Source organism: Hyperolius riggenbachi, chromosome 3 (genome assembly GCF_040937935.1).
Source record: "Hyperolius riggenbachi isolate aHypRig1 chromosome 3, aHypRig1.pri, whole genome shotgun sequence".
Taxonomy (NCBI): domain Eukaryota; kingdom Metazoa; phylum Chordata; class Amphibia; order Anura; family Hyperoliidae; genus Hyperolius; species Hyperolius riggenbachi.
Window position 1 is genome coordinate 502,356,267 of NC_090648.1, and position 20,540 is coordinate 502,376,806.

Sequence of the window (20,540 nt, forward strand, 5' to 3'; positions counted from 1 at the left end):
TTCCATCATCTGTTGCTCCTCTGTCTGCAAGTAGTCTGCAAGTCCTTGCACTTGCACAGAGGGACAGAAGAGGTAGAAGGATACTGCCTATTTTAACCCTTAAATGTAAAAAGAGGTAAAGATGAGGTAAAATGAAAGTTTTTTTTTTTTTTTTTTTAATAATAAACCACATTTTTAGAATGCATTTTTAATTTGCTATAGAGCTGCCCTGGGAGTTAAAAACGATGCTCGGTTCACTTTAAGGAAGCACTTTCTTAGTTGTCACTCCCCATGTTACAAAGAGTGTTATTCTTATTGTTATCATTCTGTATTGTCTTGTTTTGCTTCTTGCAATGTTACTGTATCTGTAGTAGTGTTTTTACCATTTTCTTGCACTGTAAAGTTCGGCTGTTTCTGCTGTAACTTATTTGAGCTGCCCTGCGTTGCTATAACCTTTTCCGGGCATGACCTAGTCATGTTTGGCCAAATAAATGATTCCGATTAACTCTCAGCAAGGCCTCTTTCACAGTAGCACGCTTAGATGCGACTTTAAAGTCGCAACGCAAATTACAACGCAATGCCCCCAAAAGTCGCACAGCAATACTAAGTCTGTGCGACATTCACTGTGCACACGTTGCGTTTGTGTGTAACGTGTAGCATTATTAGAAAGTGCTGCATGCTGTGCGTTATACACGTTATTAGCTGCTTTGGAATGTTTGCACATGCTCAGTAATGACTTGGAAACATACTTTCATTGCCTGTATGCTCTGCTGTATGTGACCGTAACGGGGCAGTAATTTACGGTGCAACTTTTTTGGGGTGTTGTAATTTGCGTTGCGATTTTAACTTCGCATCAAAACGCAACATCCCACCATGAAAGAGGCCTAAAGGCAACAACGCTGGCGTCCCTGTGCTCCTAGCCTCAGGGTATTTGTTGGGCAACTGGTGGGGTTTGATGAGAGTGACATGAAAAGAAAAACTCTGCTTGCAGGTGATTTTGTGCAACTCTGTAACATGAGTGGGCTCTATATGTTTATAAATCAGTGTCTCTGGGTGTATTTTTATGGAGGAAAGAGTTATATGTTCAATGGCTACACTGATGTGATTTATTATGGGAGTGACTATATAAACAATGTTGATGTGGGCTATGGTAAGCTTGGTGGCGTAGTGGTTAGCCCTCTCGCCTTGCAGCGCTGGGTCCCAGGTTAAAGGACAACGGAGGCGAAAATAAACTAATGAAGTAAACGATTGTATCTATCTTCCTTCTCCTAAAAATGACTTTTTAAGATATTCCACAGTTTTATTTTATGTTTAAATCTACTTTTTAAGTTTTAACTGTTTTATTGTTTTTGCTCAATGACACATTCATTAAAGTATGCCTGAGCTAAAATCTATGAACCATTGAACCTTTTTATGTCTTTTCTGCTTTCAGAAGCCATTTTCTGCTAGGAAAGTGTTTTATAGTTGGAATTTCTTATCAGTGAGGGTCACACTGTAGTCACTTCCTGTGTGAGTCAAGACTGAGTCAGCCACTTACATACCTGATATTTAACTCTTTCAGGCAGAGAAAGAAAAAAAGGAACACAGCATAGTTATTTGTGTACTAGGCTCTGTACATACACATGTCTATCTCATCATGTCACATGTCACCTCGGGTATCCTTTAAGAGCCCTGCCAGGGCACTATCTGCAAGGAGTTTGTATGTTCTCCACATGTCTGCATGGGTTTCCTCTGGGCACTCAAGTTTCCTCCCACATCACCAAAACATACAGATAAGTTGGCCCTAGACTATGATACATACAGTACACGATATATACATAGACATATGACTATGGTAGGAATTAGCTTGTGAGCCCCTCTGAGGGACAGTTAAGTGACAAGACAATATACTCTGTACAGCACTGCAGAAGAGGTCGGCGCTATATAAATACTAAATAACAATAAATGGGTAATTATGACTTTAGCCAGATGTTATTTGTATATTGGTTGTAGTGGTAAACCTTGTCTAATTATGCTTCTTGGGGGGATCTCCCGCCTAATTATGATTTAGTGTGAGGGAAAACTGCTTAATTATGTTTTTGGGGGGATTCTGCCCATTTATATTTTGGGGACATGCTGCCAATTTATGCTTGGGGATGGGGGTTGGGCATGCTGACTAATTATGTTGATTATAGCTTAGACTTTACATATATTTTGTTTTTGTTTTGTTTATTTCGTTTGTTTGTTAGCTTTTGGGGGGTTTACAATGTTAATTGTGATGTTTATTGCACGCACTGCTGAATTATGTGTTTGGGGGTAACATGCTGCCTAACTGTTTTGTGTGTGTGTGTGTGTGGGGGGGGGGTCTTCTTGGTTAATTATAATTAAAGAAGTGGATGTTGTGTGGGAAATGTCAATTTTGTTGTGTTTCATATGGCTGTTTGTATGGATAAACCACTAAAAACTAAGAAGCAAGGCAATACAGCTAACAATGCAGCAATAGTCCGTAGTTGCAGACTGAATGCCCTTTCTCAAGATGTCAAGCAGCAATTGTATTCACCAAAATTGCCATCTTCCTTATATTCCTCTCCTTCCAGCAATCTAACCAATCACAGTCTTGCGGGGGGTTGGTTGGTGCAAAGGGGAGGGACAAAGCCCTAAAAGACCTAACCTGGCCAAAACAATGAACCTAGGGGTCGATTCACAAACAAGCACTGCTTCAGCACCTCATAGAGGCCTATAAACAAACTGGCATAGGAAGGGGCTACCTTCGACCCCATAGCTGTTCCTTTGCACTGTATATGAAATGTCCACAAGATGGCACTGCGCATATTGTGAATGAGCATGATCAGTGTTATGTACTGGCGTGCCACTCTCTTCTCTATTGTAGTTTTTAGTTGTTTCTTCCACTGTATGAGATGATGTTGCTGTAATCTCATGGTGATGCATATCGGGAGTCTTTCTTATGCATTGCTGCTGATCCGACTTTTCACCACCATGTGGCCTTCATGAACGAGCGCTGTAACAACAGCGCAGGAGATTTGGGCGCAGCCTGTGCCATCATAGGCTGTAATAGGAATTAGTCAGTAACTTTGGTGCCGTCAGAAGACGGAGCTGAAGTTGTTTTTAAAACATTGTGATTCTGCTTCCAGCAATAGCTGGAAGGCGAATTACATTATTCCCCACTATCCAAGTGGCCCTGGAGGGGGAATAGTAATTAACGTCGCCGGGAACTTGTGCAGCAGCAGGATCAGCCATATGCCGGCTGTAACCTGCGCCCAAGTCTCCCGGTGGACAATTCATATGTATGCTTCATGAAGACCACCTCTTACTACACGAGTCATTATATACAATTGTCCACACACACTGAATAAAAACTGCTGACTTTAGTTAGGAGTGATCTCCACAAGATGGAGGGTCAGTGTGCATATTTTTTTTATTTTTCTAGCTTTGGATACTATGATGAAGATTTAGAATATCTGCAGTCTTTTTGGCATCAATTCACTAAGTATTACCGCCTTCGGTTATGCAGAAAACAGGAGCTTTTACCGAACATCTGATCAAACAACAATTCACAATATATATATAGGAGGACAGTTATCTGTCTGTATATGTGCTTGGCCTACAAATCGGTGCACAGGACCTGACTGACCTGCCAGCCCCACATCTCCGATCTTGTCCACAGGCACATACCGGCCCGCCCCCTCCGATCCTCCCAATGACCTGCACCTGTTCGTACTGCGTATATCTCACTCCCATGCATGACTGCAGGACTTCACTAGGGCTGCCCACACTCTCTGGAACTCGCTTCCATCAGCCATCAGACTCGCCCCCACCTTTAACATCTTCAAACGAGCCCTCAAGACTCACGTTTTCACACTTGCCAACCCTGTATCAGTACCATAGTATGTTCTGCTCGGCACCCTTTAAACAGACGCACCTATTGTCTCTACTTCCCACCCTTTTTGCTGGGAATACACAATGAGATTTTTCAGCAGATTTACTGTCCGATCGTTTTTACGATCGATTTTCCTATTGTTTTTTTTCTGATCGATTTCCATTCACTTCTATGAGAAAATCGATCAAAAAAATGATCTAAATCAGATCGGATCTGTGGGAAATTATCTATCGAGCCATTTATCTGCCAAAAAAACTCATGGTGTGTTCCCAGCATTAGATTGTAAGCCTCTGGCAGGGCCCGCCCTTCTAGTGTTTCCAGCTTGATTATGCAATCTCACTACCTGATACCCCTATTTTGACCAAAGACACTGAACTACTGTTACCTAATTCTGGGCATACACGGCTCTGTTTTTTGTTTTTTGAGCCATTTAGATGGCTCGATAATTTCCGACATGTCCGATCTCCTGCCCAATCGTTTCGCCGCTTGATTTGTGATAGCAATGAATGGAAAAAGATAAGAAATTGAGCAGAAGATAAAAGAATCGACTGCGGAATCAAGTGTCGAAACGATCGAGCGGCAAAAACGAGCGGAGTATGCCCAGCATTACACATTTGCATGATCTTGTCTTGTTGTGAGCTCCTTGTATGTCCCACCTTGTATGTTATCCCATTTACAGTATCTATTGTGCAGTGCTGTGTAATATCATAGCTCCCAACTGTCCCTCTTTTGGAAGGACAGTCCCTCTTTAGGAGCCCTGTCCCTCTTTCCTCCTCACTTGTCCCTCTTTCAGGACTTTGTCCCTCTTTCTATGTAAATATATATATTTCTCTACTAAAAATGTGTTTGATTGACTATAAACTTTATTCCCATCCTTTAAATTGATATATTACTAATTTTAAAATGTTAAAATGAAGAAAAATGAACCAGGATACAAAGGACCAGTGTGGTTTGAATTATATAACAACATATTTTTGTTATGAAATCTTTATGGTATGCGTGACTAGGGGCGTGGTGGGGGCGTGATCAGGAGTGTGTCTTAAGTGTCCCTCTTTCTCATCTCAAAAAGTTGGGAGGTATGTGTAATATGCTGGCACTTACATATATACAATAAATAACAATATATGTACTTGCTGCCTAGTGTGCTCCAAGACCAAGGCAAGCTATAAAATATTTACTAGACTTTGTTTTTAATACACTTTTTGTTTCTTTGCAGAAAGTTGGATTGAGCGATGTCTCAGCGAAAGTGAAAACAAGCGATATTCGAGTCATTCCTCCCTGGGAAATGTTTCTAATGAGGAAAGTAAGTCTTTTTACATGTCTTAAAGAGACACTGAAGTCTCTTAAAAATCATCTTTTTATTAAAAAATCCTGTGTAACATTACTGTCCTAACTAAACTGCCGCATACCCGACGCTGAAATCTCACTAAATCCCCCCTAACTCCCCCCTCCCTCTCCCCCGCAAAATCCACGACTTTCTTGGTCGTGGATTTTTCTGCTGTTGGAGGCAGAGCTATGAGCTGCAGCCCTGCCTCACATGCGTCTATCAGCGGTGGATCTCCGCCCCTCTCAGTGAAGGAAGACTGAGAGGGGCGGGGACAGGCAGCGATCCGGCACTGAGAGGCAGAGCTGCGGCTCATAGCTCTGCCTCTCATGGAAGCGTTGCCCGGATTGTCCCCCGGAGAGTTAGGGGGGGATTTAGTGAGATTACAGCGGCGGGGATGCGGCGGTTTAGGTAGGGCAATAATGTTACACAGGATTTTGTAATAAAAAGAGAATTTTTAAGAGACTTCAGAGTCTCTTTAAACGGTACTCAATGTCATTATAGGACAACTGAAATGAGAGATATATGAAGGCTGACGTATTTATTTCCATGTTTAGCCACAGACCCTAAACAAGCATGCAGATCAGGTGCTCCGACTGAAGTGTGATTTCTGACAAAATCAAGATTAATAGCTGCATGCTTGTTTCAGATCTTTGATTCAGACACTACAGCAGCCAAAGAGATAGCAGGACAGCCAAGCAACTGGTACTGTTTAAAGGGAAACAAATATGGCAGCCTCTGTATCCCTCTCGCTTCAGTTTTCCTTTTAGGCTGCTTCCACACAGGGACGTTACAGGCGCACGTTAGTGCGCCTGTAACGCTCCCCCAACGCACAGCAATGTAACACAAGTGGGCTGTTCACACAGCCCACGTTGCGTTACAAGTAACGCTGCACGTTGTCCGGAAAGTGCAGCATGCTACGGCGTTAGAGCGGCTATAGCCGCGTTAGACTGTTTGCACATGCTCAGTGGGGGGCGGAGAGGAGGCGGGGAGAGCCAGCTACAGTAGCCGCGCACATGGCTACTTAATATTCACTGCACTGGCGGCCGCTGATTGGCCTGCGGGACCACGTGATGCGGAGTGTCTCGCTCCGCATCACGTGGTCCCGCCGGCCAATCAGCGCCACTCTGGGAGACCTTATAAGGATAGAGCCGCCTAACGCGGCTCACTCTACCGTCCTTTCTTGCAGCACCATACGTTGTGTTAGGTGCATGTTATGCGACCTTAACGTGGCACCTAACGCAACATCTTGGTGTGCAAGAAGCCTTAAAGTGGACCTGAACTCTTGCACAGGACAGAAGGAAAACAGAGAGAAATGCACCCTGTATGTATTTAGAGAGTTTAGCCTGTCTAATTCCCCCTCATCTGTGACTGATCACAATTGTAATTTGATCTCTCCTCTGCCACGGTAGAGCAGCTAATTTGTAAACACTGGATGTTAACAATTGGTCTGCTTCCTTGAAAGCAGGAAATAGACACCCTGAAGATTTATTGCAGGATTTGTATCAGCTTTAACAAAGAAATGTTTTTCTCTAAAGGTTATTATGCTGTTGCTTATCTTTTAGAGCAGAGAGGAAGTTCTGAGTTCAGGTCCGTTTTAAAAGGAAAAAAAAGATACTTACCCCAGTAGGTCAATCTTCCCCCTCCCTATTTCCACGATGGATAAACATATTCCCCGACATTTCCGATGTAGTGCAAGGGATTTTTTGTTACAGCGCAGAACATGCAGTGCATTGCTAGAATCACACACAATGACGTGCGCAATGTTTGTCAATCAAGGTGCGCACTGGTCTGCATTGGCCTGCGCTACATCGCATGCCACTTCAAATGTTGTGTTTGGTTACATTATATGTACATTATAATGCAACAAAATGGAACGCCCTGGTGTGATTCAAAGAGATGACAGCAGAGAGAATGTAAGAACTTCCATTGCTGGAAAGCCAATCAACTGCAGCACTATTTGCAAGGAGTTTGTATATTCTCCCCATGTCTGCGTGGGTTTTCTTCGGGCACTCTGGTTTCCTCCCACATCCCAAAAACATACATATAAGTTAATTGGCTTCCCCCTAAACTGGCCCTAGACAATGATACATACACTACCCTATAGGGTGTAGGCTGTTTAGCTATGCTGAATTCTGCCCCTGCCCCCCCCCCCCCGCGTAGCATTCTGGGAGACCAGATATATTTTATTAATACAATAATTAGAGCGGCACCATTCAGGGCATTGCTGTTTAAATATCAGAATCTTTTAACCGCTTAGGTCTATCTGGACGGATATATCCCTCCAGATACCCTGCCCTGCTGCAGCTCAGCCTTGCGCACTCCCGCCGCCTTCCGTTAGCCCGGAGATCAATGAAAGGGAACATGATTCCCATTCATTGATCTATGTCTCTTTAACCCTCCTGGCGGTCAATTAAAACTGCCAGGGGGCAGCGCAGCTGGGATAGAGCGTCCTCCGGATCACAGGACTCAAGGCCCGCCCCTTTGCGAGCTTCATCAGGATGTGCGCCAGATTTATTTTAGACTGACTTCAGAACTCTCAGTAAAGGTCTTGTTCACACTGCAGATGTTTTTGTTATCTTTTAAACGCGGACAATTTATCAAAATCGCCCTCAAAAGCGTTTGCACAATGATTCTGTATGAGATAGTTCACATATGAGCATTCCGCTTTGTAGAGCGGTACTTAAGCCATTTTTGAGGCGATGTCGCCTCGGTGGGAGGTATAGAAAAAACGTAAAACGCTCACAAAAGCGTGGAGTGATTGCGCTGCCGTTTTAAAGAATAAATACATTGTATTTATTCTTTTTCGGATCAATTAGTTCACTTCCTGGCTTGCGCTCGTGAAAAACGTGTCGGAAACCGCTAACCACAAAAAAACCGAATCGCCCACCCAAGCGCCGTGAATCGGAAAGAAAATACGCCTCAAAAAAGCCCACCGTGGACGGACATGTGAGCGGAACGCAGTGTGAACAAGGCCTCAGCGAACATTCTGCAGAGCTGCACCTGACAGGACTAAAGATATCACCACCAGTGATACATTTCAGGATGTAAATCATGGAGAGGGAATATTTCACAATGGGCAAACACTGACTAAATAACATACAAAAAAAAAAAATTAACTCATGTTATTTTAACTACAGTTCCTCTTTAACTGTCAGTTGATGAATTAATTGGCCACCCGTGAACTGAAGATATAATTTTGGGGGTAAAAAATAAATTTGCATATTAGTCACATTTTCTGAATGTACCGAGTCAGTAGAGATGTTCAGTGAAATGCTATTCATCATTTCTAGTTTATGCAAAATGATGCCGCTTGGAGAGGGGGGATGGCCACATGCAGCAGCTCTCTCCTCTGATTGGTCCATTTCCAAGCTTCCTCAGTTTTCATAAACTTTGCTTTAATTGGAAGTTATTATAATCCATATTTGTATCAATGAAATGAGCCTCACAATTTGCCTAAATTTGGAATAATTATCCTCTCATTTTTACTAGTCAGTAGATAAACCGCTTTCGACATCTATCTGCTTGGCTGGTTCTTGTTTATAGCCGTCCTCATTTAAAGGAAACCAGAGTTAACTTAGGAGATACGTAGAGGGCGCACTTGTGCAGACTAGAGGAAGTTACGGGACCCGGTACCGGAGCTGGAGAAGGCTGAGGACGGCGGCATGGGAGCGATCCGTGCGCATGGGGCTGGAGGAAGCCCCAGGTATGTATAAAACGTTTAGTTTAAGTCAGCTCTTGTTTCCTTTAAAGTAAGCTTGAAGTGAGAGGAATATGGAGGCTGCCATATTTATTTCCTGTTAAACAATGCAGATTGCCTGGCATCCTTCTGATCTCTTTAGGTGCAGTAGAGTCTGAATCACACCTGAAACAAGCATGTGGCCAATCCAGTCAGACTTCAGTCAGACACACCTGATATGCTGCATGCTTGCTCAGGGCCTGTGGCTAATAGTATTAGAGGCAGAGGGTCAGCAGGGCAGCCAGGCAATCTGTTTTGTTTAACGTGGACCCAAATTAAAAATACAAGATTTCAGAAATAAAATATATTTCCTAAATTACAATGATAAATAGCAGCTTTTTTTCAGCTGCATGATGACAAATATAAAATATTTTACATTTATTGGAGGAACCCCTCCCTTCCTTTCATATTGCCGGGATTTTTCCGGCAAACTGGTGGAGGAGATAAAAAAAACAAAGACAAAACACAGGCTGCTACTGATGAGGTCACAGGGGAGGTGATCTTAGCTTGTGTGAGATTTCACATAGACAACGCCCCTGTGAGGGAGGGTACCTGATGACAAACACACCCATGATCTAAAACCTCCTACTAAGCTCAGAAGTAATGGCTGCCACCTGTATAACCCTAGTTATGAAAAGAGAAGGGTGAAAAGCATGCACTGAAATGCTCATAGGCTTGAAGGAGTGTTTATTTATCTTTGTATGTGTCAGAGTGGTGCAACTAAATATTTTGAATTAAAAAAATGTTTGGTTTGGGTCCGCTTTAAAAGGAAATAAATATGGCCGACTTTATATACCTTTCAAGTCAGGTTCACTTTAAAGAGGAACTGCAGCCTAAACAAACATACTGTCATTAATTTACATTAGTTATGTTAATTAAAATAGATAGGTAATATAATCTCTTACCCACCCTGTTTTAAAAGAACAGCCAAATGTTTGTGATGTCATGGGGTAGCCATCTTTTTCATGGGGGCAGCCATCTTGTTGGTTGAAGGAGGTGACAGGGAGCATGAGGCACAGTTCCAACTGTCCTGTGTCCTGATCACCCCTCCCAGCTGCCCGCTAGGCTTCAAATCTCAAATTCAAAATAAAAAAAACTTGTGCCAAAACAGCAGAAAGAAAACAACAACATCAGAAATCCCATCATGCTTTGCACAGCATCAGGAAAAAAAATGCCCGGGCAGTTTTGTTCTGTGCAGATAAAAATGAGGCTTGGGTAAGAAAAACAAAGTTCTGATGCTGTGAAACTGTTAAAGTAACTCCAAGCCTTTTCAGTGCTGCCGAGTAGATTTGTAGTCTGGAGGTTCACTTTAATCTGCCTGCTTGAATATGCCTAAAATGCGGTTAACAAACTTAGATACTAATCTGCCCTTCTGAATTTCCAGCAGATGAAGAGAAGGAAAACAGAGCCTCCAAGCCCCACTCCACGCCGGCCACCCTGCAATGGTAAATCTCTCTATGCCTTTTATTATTTATTTTTGTCTGTTATATCATTGTAAAGGACATGATTCTGTCTTTTATTATTTTAAAGAGTTATGTGAAATATCACAAATGAACGCTTCATTTTTTTTAAGCTCCACCTGGTAATTTTTGGGGCGGGGCTGGATTGCTGGAAAGGCCACTTGGGCCCTGGCCTTGGGTGGATAGTAGCGAAGGATGAGGCCAGATATGAATAATTGCCTTATATGGAAGTCAGTAAATGGTGAACAACACATGGAAGTGAGAAGAGAGAGGCTGCTGTGCATGGAAAAGGGGGCTGCACATGGAATGGGAGGGCGGCTGTGGCTTATCGAAGAGACGCAAAAAGAGAGTTATCCTAGTGGTGGGAAAAGTACGAATCCAGCCTTGGTTTGGGAGGTAGGGTTTGCAGAAGAGAGTGTTAGTTTACTGCAGCAGTAAAAAAATCTCTGACATCAGGAAATTGTAGGTTTTTAAATGTTGGGGGAGATTGCAGGGAGTAGGAAGTACATGTAGGCAGGGACGGATCTAGTGGGGGGCAGCCGGGTCTCTTGCCCCAGGCCAGGGCCGGTTTAAGCAACAATGGGGCCCCAGGGCAAAATAAACCTGGGGGGCCCCCCAACATATACCCCGGAACAAAAATCGGCATTAGGGGACCTTTTTTGCAGCTGGTATAGTCAGGGTGTGAAGTCCCAATCGGTCGGAGCTCCACATTCTGGCTATCCCAGCCTGCATGGGGGACAAGGGGTTAAAAAGTTTCAGGAGGGGGGACCCCACATAATTTTTATTTTTTTTAATTCCCACACTCTAAACATAAAAAAAAATTGGGAAAATAGGAAAAAATGCCAGGGATCTTCATATTGCGGCTGTGTAGCGATCCCCGGCCAAAGCGCTGCGGCTGCGTATGGAACCCCTGGAAACCCCGTCAGGAAATTTATTGCGCTTTCGTTTGATACATGTACAATTACACTACCGTTAGGTTTGCTACTAAAAGTGACATTTACTGCATTTAAAACTATACTTTTTTCCTTCTAAACTTTAAAATCGATTTTCTCAAAAACTATAAGGTCTTTTTGAAAAATTGTTTTTTCCTCTTGTTCCTAATGATCCCCTTAACATATCCTGCAAATTTAGGGTTCCTAGCATTTAAGGTGGATTTGCTATTAACCATTAAAGTCGGCAGGTTTTTAAATGTGTTTTTTTTTTCCTTTGAAACTTGAAAATCGATTTACTCAAAAACTATAAGGCCGATTTGAAATTTTTTTTTCCTCTTGTAGCCACTGGGGGCCCCTACAAGCTCTGGGGCCCTGGGGCAGCTGCCTCCTCTGCCTTAATGGTAGCGCCGGCCCTGCCCCAGGCGCAGTTTGTTGAATTCTTTAAAAGGCGGCAAAATGAATGGCAGTTTAGGCGCCAAAACCTAACCTTTAGGCGCCAAAACCTGACCTTGCCCCAGGCACAATTTGGTCTGGATCCGTCCCTGCATGTAGGGGGTAGCTTTACAGGTATAATACCTCTGCACTGCCTGGCTTAAAGTAAGGTCTCAAAATCCTACTTCCTGTGAGCTACAAGTCTGCAGCAAGCCAAGCCAGCATAGTGACTGATGCAAGCTCCGCCCATCTCTTCAGCATAACTGAATATGGATGAGGTGGGCGGTGAGACGTGCAGCTAAAGAAAATAATGTGCAAACTATTTCCATTCTTCACTCTTGTTGCTGTCACGGCGCTATGGCACCAGCTTCAACTACAGTACAGTACCTGTTTTTTACAAGATAATAATGACGGTGTTTGTGTATGTTACACACCTGCACCATTTCGTTTATAGCCTTGTTACCGACTTATGAATTTTTGTATATTTAGTTTATAAGGCCTCGTTCACATCAGGGCCGTTTCTGTGCGCTTTTCACAGCGCACTGCCCTGTGCATTCAGCAAGGTATTTATTTTCCCATGTAACTAAATGTAGCTGGTTCACATCTATGCACTGCGCTGAGCAGCGTTACAGAAACGTAGGGTTGCTGCATTTCTGTGCGCTGAGCTGTAAAGCTCTCATCAATGCAAGTGAATGGGTCCGCTTTTTTAGCGCATAGAAGCGCATACAAGCGCATTGAAGCGCATGCGTTTTTACCCCTAATTTGGAAAAAAAAAATACATTTACATAGAAAAATAAAGTTTTATTGACAACTGCTACTGCTACAATAAGCAAAACGTGCTTTAGAGAAGCGCATCGCAACGCATAGAAACGCGCACAGAAACGCGCACTAAAGCGCGCACAAGCGCATGCGTTTTTTACCACACGCTTTCACACGTTTCTCAGCGCAGCAGATGTGAACGAGGCCTAACACATTTTCTAATTTTTATTTGTAGATATAATAATATAATAAAGTATTTGGATTTTATATATGTGTATTGTATTGGCATTCTATAAGTGACCTTGGCCTCAATTCACTAAGCTTATCTCCTGTCTTTAATAACGTTTCTAGAGTGGTCACCATGGTGATGAGGCATGTCGTATTCAGGAAACATTTTACCTCAGGCAAACCTAAAGTTAACGCTTCTGTCTTTAAGTTAACTCTTCAATCCTTAAAATAACTCCAGAATTCTAAAGTTAAAGACAGGCTGTTAATTAACTGCGTGTGAAAATAACTACAGAGGAGGTAACTTAACTACAGAGGAGGTAACTTAACTACAGAGGAGGTAACATAAGGAATGAAGAGATAAGATAACTCTCTCACTGTGTGGTGGCATGTTTACTCTTGCTTTATTATATCCAGCATGATCTTACTGAATTGAGGCCATTGTCTGTGTATCTTCCAAAATGTCCCTCAGAGAGTTGTAGGGCTTATTTTCGGTTAAAGCGGACCCAAACCAAACATTTTTTTTAATTCAAAATATTTAGTTGCACCACTCTGACACATACAAAGATAAATAAACACTCCTTCAAGCCTATGAGCATTTCAGTGCATACTTTTCACCCTTCTCTTTTCAAAACTAGGATTATACAAGTGGCAGCCATTACTTTTGAGCTTAGTAGGAGGTTTTAGATCATGGGTGTGTTTGTCATCAGCTACCCTCCCTCACAGGGGCGTTGTCTATGTGAAATCTCACACAAGCTGAGATCAACTCCCCTGTGACATCATCAGTAGCAGCCTGTGTTTTGTTTTTTATCTCCTCCACCAGTCTGCCGGATTCTGTCCCGGCAATATGAAAGTGTAATGATCCGCTCAGCTGGCTGCACAGGCAGACAGCTGTTTGACCATTTCTTATGTCTGAGAGATGCAGGTCTCTGGAAAAGAGACCTGGCTTCATCTTGCAACTTTCAGAGTTGCTTTGCTGAGGGATTTGCATACATGCAAATTGCCCAGCTGTCTCCTTTAAGGGCTGGCAGTATAAAAGCCTTCTGCTGACCAGAAGGCTTTGCTGGTCATAACGGTTTGTTAACACACTCCTGGAGTGTCAGCCTTCCCTGTTGGATTGTTAAAGTTATCTTAGAGTATTTCTGGGGGCTGTATTAGACACCCCTCTAGTTCAGTCAGGTTGTATTATTTGTATTGCCTGTTCTGTCTGTCTGGGGTGCTAACCAGAGCAGCGGTTGCTACTGGTAGCCCCTTCTTGCTATACTTGGATCGCACTCGCTCTGGCGGAAAGAGCAGTGGATCTTTCCTGTCCTATCCCTGATCCCGGATCACACTCGCTCTGGCGGAAGAGCGGTGGATCGTATCTCTCATATTCCTGTTGTCCGTCCATCTGTCTGCCTTGTCTGGTGCGAACGCTTGCTGTAGGCTCGGTGAGGTAACCGTTAAGCAAGCGCTCGCGTTCTCTGTTTCGTGTTTGTGTGTCGGTGGTTAGTTAGGGTGGCGTGCTTGCCTTTGTTGCGCTTAACGTGTGGAGACCGCGTTGTAAACGCGTTCGCTGTTGCGAATGAGTGCGGTGTTCGCGTTTAGTTAGCGTTTGTTATTTTCCTTATCTTCTCATTGTATGATTTGCTGTGCCTTTGCTACTCTCGTGCCCTGTCTTGCTTAAGCCTTGTGTCACCTCTGGCAATCGCCTCTCTTGCGATTGCGTTCCTACTTTGTTTCTGCTGTTGTGTGTGCACCGTCGCGGGTTGGTGACTAGATTGGTGCACATACATACATTCTGTCCCTGTGCTTATTCTCATTCGCAATCGCTTCTCTTGCAATTGCGTTCTCACTTGGTTTCCTCTGTTGTGTGTCCACCGTCGCAGGTTGGCGGCTAGATTGGTGGACATACATACATTCCTCATCTGTGCTTATTCGGTCTTGTGTCACTGTTAGCAATCGCCATCTCTTGCGATTGCCTTCTCACCTGATCTTCATGGTTGTGTGTTCATCGTCGCAGGGTGGCGACTAGTTTGGTGGACACACATACACTCTGTCGCTTTACTCTCTCTCTTTAAGGGCTATCTTGCCCTGTGTTTCTTCCTTTCGTACAATTCCTGTCTGGCGTCTGTGGCAGGGCAGAGGAGCTGTTCCTCTGCACTCCACAGCTCCATCTGCCGACAGGAATTTCCCTCTACAGGTGCGTTGCACCTTTTGCTGGGTTCTCTCAAATTATACGCTTGTGGAGGATTTCCGCAGTGTCAGCGCGTGTCCTGTGCGCTGACCACAGAGAGAATTCCACAATCGTTACAGAAAGGAAGGGAGGGGTTCCTCCAATAAATGTAAAATATTTTATATTTGTCATCATGCAGCTGACAAAAGGCAGCTATTTATTATTATAATTTAGAAAATAGATTTTATTTCAGAAATATTGTATTTTTAATTTGGGTCCACTTTAATATAGTTTTAAGGTGTTGAGGAGAAACATTGAGCGTTAGAGCCCTCTTCCACAGTGACTGCTTTTCGATCCGATTTTTGATCTGATTTTTGGATTACAGGTGAATTGCACGTTGAATGTAATGATCGCAGTACCCTGTTTCCACTGTTGCAATTTGGTATTCGCCTGAAAACAGTGCATGCGGAAAATGCGTTTGCGCTAGGGTTAAAGCTGATGGGGGCACAAGAAAACACCATAACATATACAAGGGCATGCAATTTTCTTGTGATTTCCCAATATACTGTATATACTCGAGTATAAGCCTAATTTTTGGGCCAAAAAAAGTGGCCTGAAAGTGGGGTCTCTGCTTAAACTCGAGTCACTACTCTTTGATTAGCCCCCATAATGCCCCCACTATATGCACTACTCATCTGAGGGAGACCACACACTTGACATTTCCGTGGGAGGTCCCAGCTAACCTCATCTAGGGTTGTAGCCTTGGAAGGCATACAGGGAAAGTATCTACTGAGTGGTGTGAATCCTTGCATTGCTATATCATGTTTTAGATACATGACTATGTGGCTCTGCATCCCTTGCTTTATCTTTATACCAGCTTAAACTTTGCAACAGGAGTTCTTTGCATGTCCATCTCCATTGTAGGGCTATGTTCTGGCTTATTATTGTAATTTGCTGAATCTATGCTGCTTTTCTAATATACAGTATGGTTGTGACCGACCATGGCTGTGAGTGGTGGTGTGGGTGTGGCTTTTGCCACCCCCGGCTTATACTTGGGTCAAACTTTTTTTCCATGTATTTTTTGAGGTAAAAGTTGGGGCTTCGGCTTATACTCGAGTATATATAGTAAAACGTCTTTTTCCCTTTTATTTTTCTAACAGGCAGAAATTGGAACAGTTGAAACTGCCCCGATTCAGCAATAATTGCTTTGTGGTGTGAATAGAGAAAATTGCGATCAAAGCGTATTTACAATTATGATTTTCAGTGTAAAAGGGCCCTTAAAAGACCACTATCGTGAAAAATTGTATAATTTATTACACAACATTCATATAAATAAAATGCACTAGAAATTAAATTGTTCCTATGTTGCTGTCACTTACAGTAGGCAGTGAAAATCTGATAGATCTGTCAGGTTTTGGTCTAGTCCCTCTCCTCATGGGAGACTCTTATTTATTTCTTTATTTACATGTTATAGAAGGGGATGTCTTCCACTTTTCTTTAAAAATACACAAGAACCTTCTTTACTTGAAATAAAAAAAGTATGTACCTGTCTTTTCTATCGCCTTCCCTACAATGTCGCCAGGGGTCACCTAAATACCATGAAGCCACCTGAATCACGTAATTCATTAGGCAAAATCTAGGGGGCGGGGTTTGGACAAACAGTTTTGGCCACCTGGAGCCTGCCTTCTCTCCGCTCTACTGCCCCCCTTCCTGGCACACACAGTGCCCTGCTCATCCACACATACCCGAATCCAAGGCCACAATCGACCGGCGGCACCTATGACATCACTGGCAAGAGATTGCCATGGCAAATCAGTGGGAAGCTGTGGCATGCAACCAATCAGGTGGGGGTGCTGTCACCAGACTAGGCATTCACCCACTGACGGCTCCTCTTGCTAACTGGTGCCGATGGTCTTGTGGGCGGTACAACGGCACCATCATTGGGCCAGTGTCAGGCTTGTCTGGTCAATAACTATAGGTCAGGCTGTATGCCCATATGACTGACCTATAGCCCAGCCCGTAAGACCTGCCCAAACTCCTACCTAATACAATACTACAATACCCTGCAGGTAGATGTAGCATAAAGACTGACAGATAGTATTCACCAAACAAAGCAGTATTAGTAATACAAAGCACAGTATACTCAAGTATATAGTCACCTGAGGCCTGGAGGTAGAGGCAGTCCAGATGATAGACAGGTGTTTGCAGGCTGGTGAGGATATGTTGTAGGCAGTTCAAGCACTTTACAGGTAACGTGGTCAGCTCAAGCCAGAGTCAGTCCAGGCAAAGCTCATGGGAAACCTTTTAACAAGCAGGGGTCTATCCAGGCGGCAATCAGGGAAATCCAGGTACAAGCAGACTTAGTAACAGGTAATCCAATCGGAAAGCGTGGTTAGGAACAACCGGTGGTCGGTAACAAGAAATCAATCTAGAAATAAGTTTGGTCAGGATACAGGCAAAGTCGGCAACAAGATCAATCAGCTCTGAGAGCAGTCTCAGCAACAAGCCCAGCATAGGCTATCACGGGCGATGACAGAGGGTGCTCACCTTACATTTATACAAGGACTAACCAATCTGAAAGTAAAGGAATCCAAAGTGACCAATCCCATAGCAGTGTGTCAGCAAGTCAGCAGTGTGCACAACTGCACATGTGATTATTGTTTACGGCGAAGCGCTTATTGAGAACGCGTCCACCGCTTATTCAGTGGGAGCTGAGCACCCTGCGCTCCAGTGATGTCAGTGAGCTGCCGAGACCCAGAGGCTTGCGTCTCGGCGTTCCGCCACCATGAGCGGCCAGAGGACCTTACAGCCAGTCACTGCATTCAGTTAGTAGCAGTGAGTGACATCTGATCGGACACTGCAGGGGTTTATATGGGGGGGGAGGTATATATTATTGGGGGGGTGTACATATACAATACATGTATATATATATATCAGCGATTGCTTCAAAAGTTTGCGTCAGACAACAGAAAGTCTACAACCGACCCTGAATGTCACCACAACTCTAAACTAAACCTCGCGGTGCCCTTTAAATACTGCCGCTCGCATTCGCACCCGATATTTACCATTATGGTGATCTATCCCCTAACAAAACCCCCGACAATTCATTATCTGTCAGGCTCCTTTTCTGCTGATCTGTGACATCACCTTCCCTTCACTAAATCAAATGTAATTACATACGCATTCCAATCACAGCCATTCCTTCCCTCCTGGCAACCAGCACCTCAGCACAGATATATAAAAACAACTGTTAAAGTTTAGCTCAATTAAAATTCCTCTCTATAGAAAAGAAATGAGGATATTTCACAGCACGTCTCAGGAATACATAAACACGGCTCGCAGCGGGGGGAGTCGATGCCGGCCGGCTATATCTGGCCACAATAGAGAGAACGGATCATCTGCTGAGGCTGGGATCATTAAACCCAGGCAGGTATAATGGGGGCCCGGACACCGCCTCAGGCTAATGATATCCGCTAAAAAAAGCAGATTGTCTGTGGTCATAAGGTGTCATTAAAGAGGAACTCCAGTGAAAATAATGTAATAAAAAGTGCTTTATTTTTCAATAATTATGTATAAATGATTTAGTCAGTGTTTGCCCATTGTAAAATCTTTCCTCTCCCTGATTTACATTCTGACATTTATCACTGGTGGAGACATCTTTACTGCTGGCAGGTGATGTCAGTGGAAGGAGATGCTGCTTGCTTTTTTGGCAGTTGGACCCAGCTGTAAACAGCTGTTATTTCCCACAATGCAATTAGGTTCACAGACAGGAAACTGTCAGGACCATGGTCATGACATCACACTGTGGGAGGGGTTTCACCACAATATCAGCCATACAGAGCCCCCTGATGATCTATTAGAGAAAAGGTAAAGATTTCTCATGGAAAACGGGGTATCAGCTACTGATTGGGATGAAGTTCAATTCTTGATCACGGCTTCTCTTTAAAAGCAACCGCCACTGCCTCGGTTCACGATTCACTAAGGCCTAATCTGTAAGAAATAAGAGGTCCGTAAAATACCACATTCGGTACTTTAGACTTTCACGTTGGAAGTTCACTCAGATTTTCACACCTGTGGTAACAATTTGGTAATTTACCAAAAATAGTTTTTGCTTTCGGTACACTAAGATTTGCTCAGTGAAATGTAGAAGGCTGACCAACTGTGGAGTAGGGTCTCTGCAGCAGGTACGCGACATAAAGGCGCCAGGAAATTTGGGCGGTGGAAGTAGCCAGTATTAGAATATCGGCAACATTTACCAATATTCTACTATTTTACAATGGTCATTTTCAATAGTAAAATATTGGTAAATTGGCAAATGTTTCCGATATTTTACTTCAGCTAAACCTAACCCTGCTCTCCCACAGAGGCCCTAACCATCCCCTGCCAATACTTAACCCTAACCACTTCCCCCCTGCCAATGCCTGACCCCAAGCCCCCCCCCCCCCCCCCCGCCCCCTGAAGTCTAACCTTAAAATACCCCCTTCCTAATGCCTAAACTTGACTGCCTGCCACCCCCCCCCCCCCCCCCCCGCCGTGCGAAAGCGCCCTTCCTGAAGCCTAACCTTAGCTGCCTCTCCCCCTATGCTAACCTCTACAGTTTCCTCCGGGCACTCAGGTTTCCTCCCCACATCCCAAAAACATCCTGGTAAATTCATTAGCTTCCCCCTAAATTGGCCCTAGACTATGATACATGCACTATTACACGATGCATACATAGACATATGACTATGGTAGGGATTAGATTGTGAGCCCCTCTGAGGGACAGTTAGTGACAAGACAGTATACTCTGTACAGCGCTGTGTAATATGTTGGCGCTATATAAATACTTAAATAAATAAAAAATAAATAAAATGAATGTGCTTTTTTTTTACTTTCTGATGTCCCGCCTGACAGTGCATTGGCACCATTGGAGTGAGTAGCAGGACAGTTTGGCTTTTTTTGGCTGTTTCCTTTGTCCGTCCATCTTACCAATTGCTGATAGTTAGTTACCGACAGCTCCATGCTGGTAAAAAAATACCAAACATCTCATTTGTTTTACCTTTCCATGTGGTAACAACCTTAGTGAATTGGCTTTTGATATCGGTAAAATCGGGTGCTTTCTGCATTTACCAAATGCCATAATGCGTAGTGAATTGAGCCTTACGTCTTAAAACACAACTCCAAACAAAATTAGAGAGGCGCTAGGCGTTGACTGGACTTCTTGCTGTGTGATACTCCTATTGCTATTGCCTGAGGAAGCAGGACTATACCTGCAAAACGCGTTGCCTGTTATATTGGAGTATGTGGATAAAAGTTTTGCTTTTTGCTGAAAAATCAACAGCTTTTGTGTCTGTTTGGGGAGGTTGGCCCACCACCGCCTCCCAAACCTTTTAACGATTTTAGTAATTTTTATCTTTTTGGCGCCTCTGTTTACCTTCCACTACACCTGTGTCCACCCCTAGAGGGAGGGGTGTTTATTCCCCCTTTTTTCCTGATCTACAGAGAGCGACATCTTAGTCCTGAGTGGGGACAGGCCTAATCTCCCCACCTGCATTTTCAGTGGTTGCCTGAGCGGTAACCCTGGTTTGTGAGTATAAATTGCTTACTTTTCATTTGTCCTTCCCGATTCCAATACATACTACACTATTTTGGGCTCTCGGTTTTCCTGTTTTACATATC

The 20,540-nt window shown here is 43.6% G+C and overlaps 1 protein-coding gene across 3 annotated transcripts in view; it reads left to right on the top strand.

The window, feature by feature from the left end:
* The window catches only part of RFX4 (regulatory factor X4), a 175,384-nt gene that overhangs the window by 55,179 nt on the left and 99,665 nt on the right, over nt 1-20,540 (top strand). For all 3 annotated transcript variants that reach the window (XM_068273115.1, XM_068273117.1, XM_068273116.1), the window contains exons 2-3: nt 5,073-5,159; nt 10,304-10,364. In XM_068273115.1, coding sequence (XP_068129216.1) covers nt 5,073-5,159; nt 10,304-10,364 — 148 coding nt within the window. The remainder of the gene's footprint in view (nt 1-5,072; nt 5,160-10,303; nt 10,365-20,540) is intronic.